General features: G+C 40.9%; 2 protein-coding genes across 2 annotated transcripts in view; both read left to right on the top strand.

The window, feature by feature from the left end:
* CHAT (choline O-acetyltransferase) overlaps positions 1-5,084 on the top strand; it is a 29,472-nt gene extending 24,388 nt beyond the window's left edge. The window contains exons 13-14 of the mRNA XM_075026888.1: positions 3,014-3,151; positions 4,815-5,084. Of these exons, the coding sequence (XP_074882989.1) occupies positions 3,014-3,151; positions 4,815-5,084 (408 nt within the window). The remainder of the gene's footprint in view (positions 1-3,013; positions 3,152-4,814) is intronic.
* Positions 5,085-9,781: 4,697 nt separating this feature from the next.
* Positions 9,782-12,262, top strand: C4H10orf53 (chromosome 4 C10orf53 homolog). Its single transcript, XM_075026719.1, has 3 exons — positions 9,782-9,886; positions 11,098-11,209; positions 12,198-12,262. The coding sequence occupies exons 1-3, from the start codon at positions 9,782-9,784 to the stop codon at positions 12,260-12,262; spliced, it is 282 nt and encodes a 93-aa protein (XP_074882820.1).
* The last annotated feature ends 2,597 nt before the right edge of the window (positions 12,263-14,859 follow it).

Genomic DNA, 14,859 nt, shown 5'->3' with positions numbered 1-14,859 from the left:
TCCAAAGTGCAATTTCTAGGAATTATTATAGTAAGCTCTCTTTTAAAGACCTGAATGCGGTGTCTAATAAAAGGAAGAGATGCCCTCCAGTGAAGAAATCAGTTTAGTATCAAATACAACACATTTTTTCTCGATTAAAAATGAGACAATCCAGCCTGGCTAATGCTCTATATCCCACTGTGGCAAGACAAAGCACAGACTTACTCTACAAACAACTTAGTCAAACCACTCATGAAATTAATAGATGTTAATAACCAGCTATGTTAAGTGAATTTGCTACCTATGGTTTTGCCTCAGACCATTGCCTAACAAACCCACATTGCTGATTACTGTTTAAATACTCATAGTATTCAAGAAATCATTCACTTCCAGAGGTGGTTTCAAAAGTATACTCAGACCACTGGAGAGATAAAGTGTTGCTTCCAGGCAGGATTCGTTCCTAATGTTTCCCATGAACAAAAGAAGCAGGAAAGAAAAACAGTTTTGTCTTTCAAGGATTGTGCTGGGAACCCACATCTTAGAAGCTGAGACTCCACATCATCTCTAAAGCAGAAGCAAGTCTTACTTCAGGGCAACTGTCTCACCTGAACCATCTCAGGGTAATCTCACAGTGAACACAACATACTGTAGGTCTCCTAGGTCACAAGCAATGGAATTTCTGTACAACATCTCTCAGAAAAAAAAAAAATCCATAAAATCCCCCCTCCAAGTCATTTCCATTCCAGAAACTGTTATAAAATTCAGTCTCCAGTGTAGCTCATGGGAAAATATTAAAATCACCATTGGAAAATTAACTTATCTTTAAATTTAAAAATGTCTCCAGGTATTTCTACTCACCAAGCTCCCCTTTCTTTCTCTGAATAGCAGAATGTAATTGTTGTGCCTTTAAACTATGGGCAAGACTTACATGGTCTGACTAAATTGTGTGTAACAGACTGAAATGTAATAGCTCCTAAGAAAAACAAAAAAATCTACTTCATAAAACAAAAAGCAATTTAATGATTTTATTTCCCCTTGTTAGGGCTTACTAGTAGCATTGCTATCTTAAATGCGGAGCTCTAAAATTCAATTTAGCACAGTTTTTTCCTATGCGTTGACTCACAGTTTATTTCGTTAGCCTGTCTCAGCCTCTCTTCAGACATGACATTGATCTATGTTGCAAAAATGTCATTGCTAACAGCCTTATAAATCTTGTGTGATAGCAAAATATTTCCTTTGATTATCAAGTCAGTTTCACTCTATGGGAAAAACAACGTAAACACTGCCCTGATGTGTGCTACTTTTTTTTGCATCCTTGCTCTGTCTGGGCTGATGAACAAATAGCCCTTTTACCAATGGTGCCTACTCCTTAACAAGCCAAACAAGATTTTGCACTCCCAGCCCCCTGCTTCGGGCACTTATTAGTGGTTAAAATGATTCTCCTCTTAAAAGGAAAAACGAACTTGTTCTTTCTTTTTCTTTTCTTTTTTTTTTTTGTTTTTTTTAAATTCTCCCTGTAAGAGGAAAACCAAGCTTGTTCTCTTTTTTAAATCTTGCCTTCTCTCAGGTTGCTTATTTCCCTCAAGCTACAGCTCAGTCCCCATAATCAATGCTCTCACCAGCTAGAATAAATCTAGACTGAAGGATTTTAAATGCCCATTTTAATCTGAGGCAAATCATGCCTGGTTGAAACAGCTCAGTGCTGTTCTTCAGATGCCAAAATTTTGATTTGGTTTCCTAAAGAAACAAAACTCTGTAACGATCCTGTCTGCCCATCTCCCACTACTGACTTCTGATCCTGTTAGTCATCTTCAATCACATTTGCTAGCAGGGCAAAGATCTTAAAGCTAAAAAATTCCTTAAGTCTATAGCATTAGGTAGCTGGATAGAGCAGACGTACCTAAGCATAGCAAGCTCATGGCAGAAAGACTGACTGCAGGCTCAGCAGCAGTTCTCGTGAGCTGGCTAGCTGGCCACCAGTGTGCCCCTGCTGCTAATGTTCAGCCACCACATGTGCTGCTGATAGCCTCACCTGTAACCATGAAACGGGAGAGGAAATTGGGGACATTCAGAAGCAGAGTTTGAGGGCAAGCATGGCTAGTTCTGTGCTGGTGATGATGGTGAGCACAGACATGGGCAAGCAGGATGGCAAGTAGACTGCTCTAGGTCTCTTGCTTGTCAAGCACATTATTTTCCTCTGTTAAGCCCTGTTTAATTTGATTTTAGACTCATGGTACCTGGACTACGGTACCATCCAACTATGCTGTCCTACACTTACTGTTTCCAATTGCCTCATTAAAGCAAGGGCTAAAGTAAGGGCTGCCCCTGAGATAATCCAGCTCTGCAATGACGCCAGCACAGGGAGAGGGGGAGACAATTGGGATATTTGGGCAGTGAATTGAGAAGGTATCTGTGTCCCTAATCTCAGTCTTCTCAAGTGGTGGGGTATGCTAGTAGATCTGTGATAGATCACTGGTAAAGCTATCTGTTATTTTATGATCACTGTTAAATCTGTTGGAGACATCTATGAAATCTTTGGATCTAAATTCTATGGAATTACACATACTTTACCTGCCAGAGTGAGATGCAGGCAGCAAGGCAATGAAACTTTAATTTCTTCCAATTTGGAGGTGTTTTGGAGCCTCCAATCTTGAAATACAATCTAAGTGACGCACAGGCAATTCCAAAACATACTCTGAGATTTCTGGTGTCCCATATGCTCCCCCCAGCAGCTTTGGAAGCCCACACCATGATATTCAGCTCTGAAAGATGATGAACACCCAGAACGCCAGATAACATCAGTACATAATACATCTCAAAACCATTTCCTTCCTACTTTTTACATCTTCAGAGCACCATATGAATTTCTAGTTACTGATCATCAGCAAAGTACATACTCAGAGTAATATCTGAACATTACAGGCATTACATCACTCAAACCCAGTTCATCAACTCTGACCAGAGAACAAGGCAGCAACAGCCGAGAAAACGTCTCCATACTCAGTTAAATGCTGGTGTCTTATGTTGTACGCAGGCTATTACTGGAATGGCAATAGACAATCACCTGCTAGGGCTCAGGGAGGTGGCACGGGAACATTTCAAGGAACTGCCAGAGATATTTACGGATGAGACATATTTGACAAGCAATCGATTCATCCTCTCGACCAGCCAGGTGAGTTTCTCATGTTCACTGGTCTTGCTAAGCAAAGGCTAATTCATTTGCCTTCTGCCAGACCTTGTAGCTCACAGTGAGAACAATGTATTTAAAAAAAAAAAAAAAAAAAAAAAAAGCTGATACTATCAAGAAATCTGAAAATTCTCCAGATTTTTAATCCAGTTTTGGTTCACTCTGCAAAATCAGCACCGTAAATATTGACTGAAGTTATCACTTCCCTTGCAATATTCCAAAGATCTTCCTGGAAATGCACACAAACTCACTCAGTAAAACTTGTATGAGGGCTCAGTGTTTCCTCACTTTCCAAACTATATATCTTCCCATTCCCTTTCTTCTCCTCCTTCCCCTAAGGTGACAGCTCTAGTGGGAATTCTTTACTCCAGTGACAGTACAGCCACAAGCCAGATAGGCTGCCACTCTGAGAAACAAAAGCCAAGAGCCATGAGGAAATTCTACTCTTAAAAGGTAGCTGTGTTTGAAATCTTTGAGAGCCTTCAGTTACTCAGTGTAAGACTTCAACCTCTGCAGGCATGAATCTTGGATTTACAGACATTTTAGATATTTACAGACATTTACGAATTTACAGTTATTTGCAACTACACTAAGATACTCCTAAGAGTCAACACTTTCTACATTTAATGTTCTGAATAAGGAAACATCTTTATAGCATACAGCCTAAAAATGAAATGTTTCATTGCATATAGTAGCAGTCCTAATGAAAGAAGAAATCTATGTAGGAATTCATTTACTGAAACACTAACCCAACTGCACAGATTGGAACTATGCAACAAAAGAGACTTATAATGTCATGCTACAGCATAAAACCTTAATAAGTAATTTGATCTTGTCATAATGTTTGTAGGCTTTCAGACATGAGTGAACGTAACCAACATACTACCACATAAATTCTCCAAGAAACTAGCCATGAGCAAAGAGTGCTTCTGAATAGCTTTATGGCCTTCGGCTGTTGCACAGCAAATTTATCTGACAATTCTATGGCTCTATTAGCAGGACTAATGGCTTGTTCTACACCATTAAAAAGCCAAATGTCATTTGTGAAGGCCCATGTACACAAAGCCTGAAACATATAGACTTCTAACACATCTTTTATTTTCTGCAGGAGAAAGTGTTTCGCTCCTGTATTATGCCATGATTAAACTGAGGTGCAATAGAAATATAACAGCTAGATGTATTAAAATACGTTTTTATACAGCATCATGATTATAAATGATTATTAGAAATGGACAATACTACTTTCTAGAATTGATTACAGTCTTCACATTACAAGTTTAATATAACCTTAAGAAATTAAAAACCTTAGTGAAATTTTACGTATCATAATTACATACAGCCTTAAAAGCTCCCTATCAGTAACATATATAAAGTGGGCAAAGAAATGCATTATATCCACTTCAAATTATACCAGTTTTCAAACACGGGCAAACAAACAGAGCAACCAAATTCTATACCAAGATCAGCTTTTACCTTCCAAGTATCAGCTCCAGGTCTGGACTTCTGAAGGAAGTGATATTCTACAAGGGGGATTCACCACATTTCCAGCATTAGTAGCATTTGTTTGTCTTTTTCCTCATTCCTAACCAGCTGATTTCAGGTGCCCTGATTAATCAGAGATCACTCCTTACCTTCTCCCTGCAACCAGGTTCCAACTACAACGGAAATGTTCTGCTGCTATGGGCCAGTCGTGCCCAATGGTTATGGGGCATGTTATAACCCTCAGCCAGAGCATATATTATTCTGCATCTCAAGCTTTAAAGACTGCAAAGAAACCTCCTCAGACATGTTTGCAAAAGCTGTGGAAGAAAGTCTCCTAGAAATGAGAGATCTGTGCAGCAAATGCAACTCTACAATGGCAAAGCCACTTGCTAAACAAGAAGCAGCCACACAGCTGCAGAGTGACCGCAAACTCTAAGAGGCTGTGGGAATTATTCTCCTGAATTCACCTGATGAAGAAACAATGACATAGTTGTTCAAAGGCAAGATAGTACTAGTAATATATTAGTGTAGAACCAAAATGTTATTTGTTTTACATTGTTGCCAACATTTAAAACCCTGTAAGTACTACAGCTACCATTTCTTGCTTGAGAGTCAGCAAAAAAGGTTTGGTCATACTGGCTGAAATGAAGGAGGAAGCAATACAAGTATGTGTTGTACTACCATTTCTAACCATAACCAACTTAGGCCATTTTATCACCTAAAAAAATCAGTAAGTTTGTATATGACATAAATTAAATACTAAGGCACACCAATTAATTAATATCCCCTGCAAGTAGTTCTAAAATATTCACATCTATTCCTGCAAGATTTGCATAGAAAGAAAAAAAAATAATTTCCCTTATTGGTAATGTTGAGAGTAACATTGTAAATAATAGGCTGATGCCATTAGATCTTGAAAATATGCATGAAGAGTATTTAATACCACCATGCTATTTCCTACATAAGAAAAGCAGATCATTTTTAAGAGTGGCTGCTGGGTATTTCCACAAACAGAGTTTAGGAAGATTATACTAGTGTTTGCACAATCCCCCAGTTCAAAAATGCTGCAGAAATAATTTAGCCCTTATTCTGGTTTGCACTGGCCCCAGCACAGTCCCATCTGAAAGCAGCATACTGGAGATAAGATTCATCATAGAGAACTGGGAGAATTTTGTCCGTAATAAATTGACATGTCCGTAATAAATAGAAATTATTTCTTTCTATCAGTTAGCAAAATCCAGTCTGACAGAGAGGCAAAGCACAAAGCATAAGTGCAATTCAATCCTACTTAAGACCTTTTTTGTTTGCACAGGAATGAATTCAGTCACTGTGACTAGCAGGAGAGTGTATGCAACCACACAAAATCAAAGAGCAATAAGTAACTGGAATGAAGAGGCAAACTTGCAATATAAGGAAGTCTCCAAGCTAGAGCTATAAATACCAGTTTAAGAGTACTCATATCAGCTTTGCATCATCCCATTTGGGAGGGATTTATATTTTGTATTTTTTAATAGTAGAGGTAGAGTATCATATTCTGCAATATACAGTAAATGCAATGAGGAAAATAATATAGTATCTGGTAATTCCCATATTCTGAGAGTGTTATCCTGAGGGTTTTCTTATTATCTCTTTTGTTCCCTACAAATCCAAGGACTGATATTTTCAGTTACCTTCTCTCAAGCTGAAATATGTTGCCTTGCTTAGAGGTGTTCAGTCATCACTGTTAGAATACAATTTAATGACTAAAGACACTTACTAACTCCAGTGCAGACCCCTTGCTAGGCAAGCTGGAGCACACCTGCCTGCGGAGAAGCGGAAACATTTCTTCTTCCTTTGCAGACTGAACAATCACATGCTTAAGCTCTCTCAAGCCTAAAAGCGGGAGAATAAGTTTATTACAATAAACTAGAAGCGCAGGTACATTTCTGTCTAGGAGCTCTAGATACAGATTCAGTAGATTATATATGTCCATGCTTATTTTAGTGCCTCTTTGGAGTTGCATACATGCAATTAAGCAGTCTGCTGGATAAAGGCTATCCACGACCCCATATATGAAAGCACAGTGGGCCTGATAATCAATTGGAGCAAGTCAGCTATGTTGGAGCTAATCAACTGTGATGATTTACAGCGATTGAGAGCTGGGCTCATTTTTTTAAGGTTAATGAGTTCATTTAAAAATATGTATGTTTTATTACTCCATGAGCTGTGGTTCAAGCCAAAGATGAAATCTATTGTTAGGTTATATAAATAATATTATGGTATAAAAGCTGCCCCAAAGTTCAAATGTAAAAAAACTAAATAAAAAAAAAATCAAGAAAACTGTTAGTCAAACCAAATGTTCACTTGATGAATATATGGTTCAAAATATGACTTTAAATTGTTCCTATACTATAATTATGAAAATTACTTTGAAACATTCCCAGTAATTTTGCTTTGTTCTGTTTCATGCTACTACAAAGGCATTCTGCATTTTTAACATAAATGTAGCACTACAATCTCAAGATTTTTTAATAGAATTGTATGTTTAAAATTATAACCATATTTTAAGTGTATAAAAATGCTGTGAATAGTTATTTGATTATTTATTAATTTGCTTCTAATGAAATGTGTAATTTTATTTTGTGTTCCTAGTTCCATAGGTACTGATATTTATTTGCAAATATTACCTGTGTTTTCATTTTACATTTTTTGGCTGGACTTTTAACAGTAGCTCAGACACCGTGCTTAACGCACAGTCACTGAGATCTCAGACAGAAACTACGACACCTGAAATTTTATACCAATTTATGATTAAGAGCCCTTTACTTGTCTACAGCTGCCATAACAGGTGTTCTGGATTCTCCAACACTGGAAAATACTGGTGGTAGGAAATACCAACACCACATTTTTACTCGAGGAAGAAGCCAGTGACCACCCATACTTCCTATTTATTTAGCTAACCATTCCATGCTTTATCTTAGATGCTTACTGATCTGGTTTTAGTATTCAGCCTGAATGCCTGAAATGAGCAGCTTAGTGAACTCACTCCCTCCAGAGGAAGGCATTTGTGTACATGCTTAACCTTAGCCATTACCCATGCTAAAAGTAGTATCTGCAAAGTACCTGACTTTGTGCAAGAAACTTCAGACTCAGTTTAGGTATGTTTAAATTGGAGAGTCCTGATTAAATTACAGATGGATAAAATTCACAGCACAGGGCATTACAAACTTTTCCCTTTGCCAGCAGGAGCTTCATAAGGGGCTGTGCTTCTTCTCAGTTAACAGAATCCCCTACACCTGTGTGGTATGATCCTGTGCTGCAGCTGCATCTATTAAGGATTTCAGGAAATAGGTAGTTTTCTTGGGTACCTATTTAAAAGTATTTGTATTATACAAATGAACTTCTCCTCTGAAGTTCAAAAATACACAATCTGTGCACATGCACTTATGGAAATCAAATGTGAAGCTTTTAAAGTGTTTACAACCAGAAAACGATGGAATAGATTGTTCATTATAAAAAGGGAGAAAATCTCAATTGACAGACTAAGTGTAATTACATTAAGGTAACAAGTGGCAATGATTTAATGAGACCTCTTGGTGGGAGCCGGGAGATGCAAACTCCCTGTGGGAGAATTTCAAGGTGGTAATTGTTTCACTCTCTCCGTAGGTGTACACCCACATACACGCAGTACTGGGATGTAGAGATTAAAAAGCTGATCTTTTGTCAACTTCTGTGTTTACAAAAGCAAAAAGCAACTTGACTGCAAAAGAGCAGTGGTTTAAGTGTGTAAGAACCCAACCTCACCCCTCTGAGTGCTGCCAAAGGCCCCGTGCCATCTGTAGTTAAGCAGGACGTGGTTGTGGCAATACAGCCGAACTTCTGGCGTACGAGTTGCGGAAGACATAAAAATATTTTAGCGATGCTTTTATTTTTATAATATAGCATAGATTTATGAGAAATGCAAATGTGTACCTATAGCACATTTTGTTTCTGTTACGTTTCGTGCTGTGTCGAAATATATCTCTCTGTCTATATTAATATATACGACCCGAAGCGCGCGCTGGTAACGCGAACTCAAGCTTATTTAAAGACGGAGTTCCGCACCGCCAATAAAAACTACCAGAGGAAAGACCTCGTCGCCTTTTTGTGCCAGGCAGCCCCCCTCGCCCCGCCGCAGGCCGCCTAGCCGCGGGGCAGCCTCTGGGGCGGTCCCCGCCGCCGCCCCTCAGACACCCCCCTGCGCCGCCCCTCAGGGCCGGGGCAGCGCCGCCAGCGGCTCCCGCCAACGGCTCCCGCCAACGGCCGGGGCGCGCGGCCCGGCAGGCGAGGCGGCGCGCGGGTCACCGGCAGGCGACGGCGCCTCCCGCCTGTGGGGCCGGCGGGGTGCCCGCCCGCCCCGCAGCAGCCGGCTCATTCGGCAGCACCGGCCGAAGCCCCAAGCCCCGCCGCCCGGCTGGGGTCTGCGGGCGGCCCCGCGCTCTGCCCTTCCCCTGAGGGAGAGGAGGCGCAGCGGGCAGGGCGGCAGCTGGAGGCCCGGCGGGCAGGGCCCGGCCCGGGCGGCTGGTGTGGCGGGGGGTTCTGGCTGGTCGCGCCGTCCGGAAGGGCCTCGGTGTCGGACGGCTCGCAGGCGGCAACGCGAGGCTCCAGCGATTGCGTTATGCGTGCGACAAAGTGAAGAGCTGGTCCTTAGCCGTGCCTCGGGACGCACAAACACTCCCATCGTTTGTGTTTGCTGAAATAAGCTCGTATGTATGTATTTTTCTTTTCCAATTACACAAACCTCATTAAAAACACAGTCTGAAATAAACTCGTAAATCAAAGATGAAACTGTTTGAGCTCAAAGGTAGCTATAAAGCAAAGTACTTGGGCGTACGAAGTAACGTTTGTTGCTTACAGCTCAGCTGTAACTCCCAGCAATTAACGTAGGTGGCAGGTACCCCCAGACTCGGGGGGGGGGGGGGGTACCCGTGCCGTGTTTGGGAGCAGAGCGCTCTCCGTCTTGGGGCGCTGGCAGCCAGGCTCCAGCTGGGAGCCTACAGCAGGAATTTAGATCACATAGATGCGTCTAAAAAAAGAAAGATACACTCAGTGTCAGACAAATCGCTATTTGGTTAACACAGGAAACTTACAAAGAGCATCGAGTTAATGCGATATATGGGCTACCAGCAACTCATTCAAATTATCTTACTGGGGTTGCGAGATCGTTCCAATGTACCTGGCATGGACCGAGAGAGACCATGGCTCAACCTAGGGAAACTAGTAAGGTTTCTTTTTTAATTCAGAGCCAACAGTATAGAGATATGCCATCTCTCTCATCCACTTTATAAATGTGAATTAATTGTCAGAGATTGCCATTGAAGTTTCCTAGAAAGCAGGGAGAGCTGCCTGAAGAGGATGACAAAACAGCAGCAGCAGCTGCTGCTGAAAGCATGCTGCTTTATGAACCAGACTCCTTCCTCAGCCGTTTTCTGTAGCTTTTCAGTAAGTTGAATTAAAATGCTGCCAACAGCTGTCACAGGTGGATGCAGTTAGGTTAAATGTTTGAGAAACACCGGCCCTTGCAAGTCATACAGCTACCCTGGAACTGGGATAGAGGAAGCAGTACCCCTGCCTGCCAAAATAACTGATGGGTATTGGTCAGTATGCTGTCTCAGCCTTAACACGTAGCTGATAAAAACCTGTAAAGGTGAGACCCTGAATGTTTGAGTGTACAGGGATCTACTTCTGCCTTGGAAAACAAGTCAACAGAATAAGATGAATTAAAAAAAAAAAAATCTATGGGGGCCCAGGCAGAAGCACATGGCATTTCTGTGTTGCTGGAATTGCATTATCAGCCAGTTCTCTTATTTCCCCAGTTCCAATTAATTTACAACAACACTATACAATGTACCGTAATAAACCAAAACCCACCTAATTCATCTAAACAAATATGTGGGTCGAGAGAGGATTTTGTCCCTTCTGGTTTCATTCTCAGCTTCACAAAATCTCAAGTCTTTAATGTCCTGAGGAATTACTCTTTCAGCAGAAGCAAAATGAATTATGCGTCAATGAACAATTGGGTTATCAAGGTTGTTCACTTAATGTTCCAGCTGTTCTATAGCACCATCTTAACATTTATTGGAGATTTCTTTTGAATTTAGTCTTATTCCATGGTACTTACAAATAAATACGTTGCATTTCTTACAGCTGCTGTGCCAGTTAATAGCAAATACAAGTACATAATGAATTTATTGCCTTTTACCGCTAGAACTAGAAATGACAGAGGGTGGAGGCTTCATTCAAAGGAGAGCCATTAATGTAATAATAGTGAAGCCAGAGATTAAAGCTGATAGGATTTGTACAGCACTTAACTACATTAACACTGTTTTTTGCTCCTTGCCCTCATAAGAGCTAAAACTTAGATACACTCAAGAGTTCACAGGAAACCAAGAAAATACAGTGCTGGCCACTGCTTCTTTGCGCTTTTCCAGCTGTCCTGCAGGCATCAGCTTATTCTGGAAGAGATACCAGACTGGAACACTGTACAGCTGGTGGTCAACGGGGAGATGGTATTTCGCTGCAACATCAATGACCTGGATTTTGGTAAGTACAGAGTTTTATGCATCGCAGTCTCTCGCTGAAAGCACTCACATTTTGAAATGAGTGCTTCCTAAGGCATAAACAGTCCAGGTTCTGTCAACACTAACACTTTTAAGCTCTGCACTCCTTTATATTTGGGGCAGTTTGAAGGGCACAGTCAGGAAGAGAGGATGGTTTGGGAGTTAAGGCCATGCTTGGGAGAGCACTGTTCAGGGCCTTCCTGGATGCACAATCACAAGAAAACCTGCTAGGTTTCAGTCCACAGAGGTATTAGGGCATCCTTTTGCTTTCAAAATAGCAAGTATTTTTCTTTGCTTGGGCCTTAGTTTCTTTGGTTTTTTTGTCTTCCCCTCCTCCCCCCCAGCAAAACACAGATAATACCATCTCGGTGCCTTGCAGAGAGTAATATTTTTATCATTTTTTGCTGCAGGTGAGACAAGGAGTTCAGGGCTCAAGTTTTCTTATCTCCTATGCAAGTGGCTTCCAGATAAAGGCTGAAAGCCACTGCTTCTTGCCTCCCCACTTTTCAACAGCCTCTCTAGGGCTGGCGACGGAAGTTGTAGAGCAAAAGCAGAAAACTGACCAAGGATAATGGCATTTCCAGCACTACAGCTTGGTTGGTTTCACCTTTCTGAAAGGCAGGCAGACAGGTCAGGAACTGGGAGGTTCCAGCTGGATATTTCTTCCAACAAAATAGAACTTTTTTTTGTCCCAATCCTAGCCCTACGCTGGACAGTGAAGTACTGGCTAATAGGCCACACTACTGTCTGCTGAACCACCTGCACTGCCACATTTACTTTTTGCTCTGTTTCAAATCCAGATCAATGCTGAATCAATCTCAGAATCTTACAGCTAACCAGAGTAGAGCCAAGCTGGGTCCAAGTACTGTGAGAGAGAATGCAAAGGAATGTAGATGCTAGGAGAAGTAGACATGTAAAATAAGAATAAATTTACTTGCATATACTTTCTAAGTTGTGTTTTTCTCCTTTAGGAGGTGATGGCAAGTTGGATCCACTTTGTGAAGAAGCCAGAAAAGCAGTGTTAAACACATACTAATTTACAGGGACTGATTTTCCTCTTACCTTGGTTTTCTGTCAGGCAACTTACTTGCATTACAAAGGTATTAGAAATGTCAGGAGATGCAGTTGGTTCTTTACACTTCTAAGTCACTTAATGAAGCTCTAGATAATCTTGTTACACCCATGTGTCAACCAAATAAGAATACACCGCCTTTTCCAGAACCAGTTATATGTTACCACCTTGACTATTACAAATTCACGTAGAACTGTGACTTGCATGTAGTTCTAACAGTTTGATTTTCCTTAAAAAAAGAATGAAACTCCTGGATAGCTTTCATTCTTTCAACTTTTAGAAAGTTTCCTATGTCAAAAATAGTAATTTCAAAGTCATTCATAGCTGATGATCAATCCATACATATTCATACAGATGTGGCAGTTCCTCTCTTGGTCATAAATGTCTCAGAAAATAGCTCGTGTATCATCAGACACAGCCCAAAGGTACAGAGAGAAAGAAGTTAGCATAGCCATAAGGACGGGAATAAAGCTGACTGAGTGTTACCACAACTGATATTCCTGATATCTCAAAAGTAATGCTGCCTTTTCCTCTCTATTTCCTGCCCCCCACCCCCGAATAACTAGAGTATGAAGCTTCTTTTTTGCTCCTGATTTGTCAACATATACTCTCAACCTCAACTTAATTTTAAAAACACTTCTGACTCAGGTAAATTCAGCAGTTTGTAAATAATCGTATGCCAGAATGCTGGTACCCTGAGCAATTTTCAGTTTGGCCCATAATTAGTTATGAAAGAAAGAAGTGGTTAGTCTTTGCATCCTAATGAGTGGTGTGAACAAAGAAACACAGGATTTGTTGAGGGTCGGGAGCGCTAGGTGGCAAAGCTGCAGTTTCTAGTGCAGCTGCAGGAGAGACAGGCCACCCAGCACAAAACCAAAGGCAAAGAAATCTGATCACTGGGTATCTCCTATCAGCTGTAACCTGCAGGGAGATAGCTGCAGTTACAAATAACCAAGCCACATTTACAGTGATACTAATCCAACACAAAAGTGTTGTCAAAATAACACTATCACTATGTCCAAACACAGTCCCTTTCCAATGACCTATAGATGACAGAGGCATTAAAACAATATTCTTTAGTGAGAAAAAAATACTCATAGTTAAAGTTGAGCAAAGCAGAAACTGTACTGTCCCTTTTGAAGACTGAAACATTTTTTGCTTTCTACAACTCTGATACACCAAGATTAGAAAGTGAGAACATTCAGACTGAACCATATTGAGATCAATACAATTGAGCTTGGCACAGATAAAAAAGGCACTTCCTGCAGCAGACATTCACACAGAGAGCAGACTGGGGTTTCAGCATCTGCCCTGCTCTCGTTCCCCGGGCAGCAGTGAGTTAGTTCACACTTGCTGTGTCTCTGATCCTGTCACGACTGAGCAGGCTGTCCTGCACCACAGCCCAGCTCCAGCCTCAGGGCTCCAGTGCAGCCCTCGGCACAGGCAGGGGCTGTAAAAAACCCACCCTACTGCATTTGTCAGTGGGACACCAACAAATGGCTTTCTGCTCTGGCAGTAAATTGTTTATTGGCCTCTTCGGTAAATGCAAATTAATTAGACTAAGTTAGTTTAAATAATGTTAGTTCTGGGCAGAATTTACTCTCCAAAATAGAAGAATAAACTCCCCAGATCTCTTGAGCGTGGAACGCCATGAACATCATTGGAAATGCTCCAGGCAGATGAACTCAGCAGTGTGACTATTTTTTAAAAAGTGTTTTAGTTTTGCTGTGTTCAGTGCCCTCTGTAACATCACTGAGGACATTTCTGACATACCTTCAAGTTAGAATGACAGGAGTTCTGTAGGGCAATATTAAGCCATAATAGATCGACATGTTTAGCTGGAATAAATACAAACAAGCTTTGAGGAACACAAGGCTGCAGGTCTGAAAGAGAAGCAGCAAACTTCAAGACAAGTATGGGTTGAGAACAAGTGCTCTGACTTTGCTTTAGAGTAATATTATGACCAAATCATGAAAGACCAGAGACAGATGAGAAAAGATTTTTTAATATGACAGTGAGATATCTTCCAGTGAGATAAAAAATTAGCTCCATCAGACATTTTGAACACAGCCAGCTAGAATGCATAAAGAGATCTCAGGCCCCATTACTGTGCTTTTGTTACAGAAGGGAAAAATAAATACAAATTTGAAGTAGCCCTTTCAGTTTGGTACCTGTCCCCCAAACACTACCTGTGACTAGTTGCCATGGCACTAGCAGGCAGCTGGATATTTGAAGGCACTGTAGTAGCCACTTGGACAAAGGCATTTAATTTTTTTTCTATGTGAAATAACCACTTTTTTCCTCAAAGTCTCCCTCATCTTTAAGAGGATTATCTGCCCCACAGATAATCATGGCCATTTGAAAACTGAACCTACCCTGCAAGTCCTCTCTACAGTGACTTTCATCCAGACTATTGTGATAAAGTCAAATCAGGAGGAAGAAAACAGCAGCAGCAAATTATTCCAGTAGTAACACCAACTAAATTGCTGCACAGCTTTTATGGTTTGACTAATTGTCTCATTAAGACACATTTCTGATCACTGAAATGGATCTCAAGTATT

The sequence above is a fragment of the Buteo buteo genome, chromosome 4 (genome assembly GCF_964188355.1).
Source record: "Buteo buteo chromosome 4, bButBut1.hap1.1, whole genome shotgun sequence".
NCBI classification, from domain to species: Eukaryota; Metazoa; Chordata; class Aves; order Accipitriformes; family Accipitridae; genus Buteo; species Buteo buteo.
The sequence above is the reverse complement of the archived record's forward strand: the minus strand, read 5'-3'. Positions and strand labels throughout refer to the sequence as shown.

Excerpts from the sequence above, each read along its gene's own strand:
- C4H10orf53 (XM_075026719.1), top strand. The coding sequence starts at position 9,782 with ATGGGCTACCAGCAACTCATTCAAATTATCTTACTGGGGTTGCGAGAT. Across the intron at positions 9,887-11,097 it reads GGCTCAACCTAGGGAAACTA|CTGTCCTGCAGGCATCAGCT; the intron begins GTAAGGTTTCTT and ends GCGCTTTTCCAG. Across the intron at positions 11,210-12,197 it reads CATCAATGACCTGGATTTTG|GAGGTGATGGCAAGTTGGAT; the intron begins GTAAGTACAGAG and ends TTTCTCCTTTAG.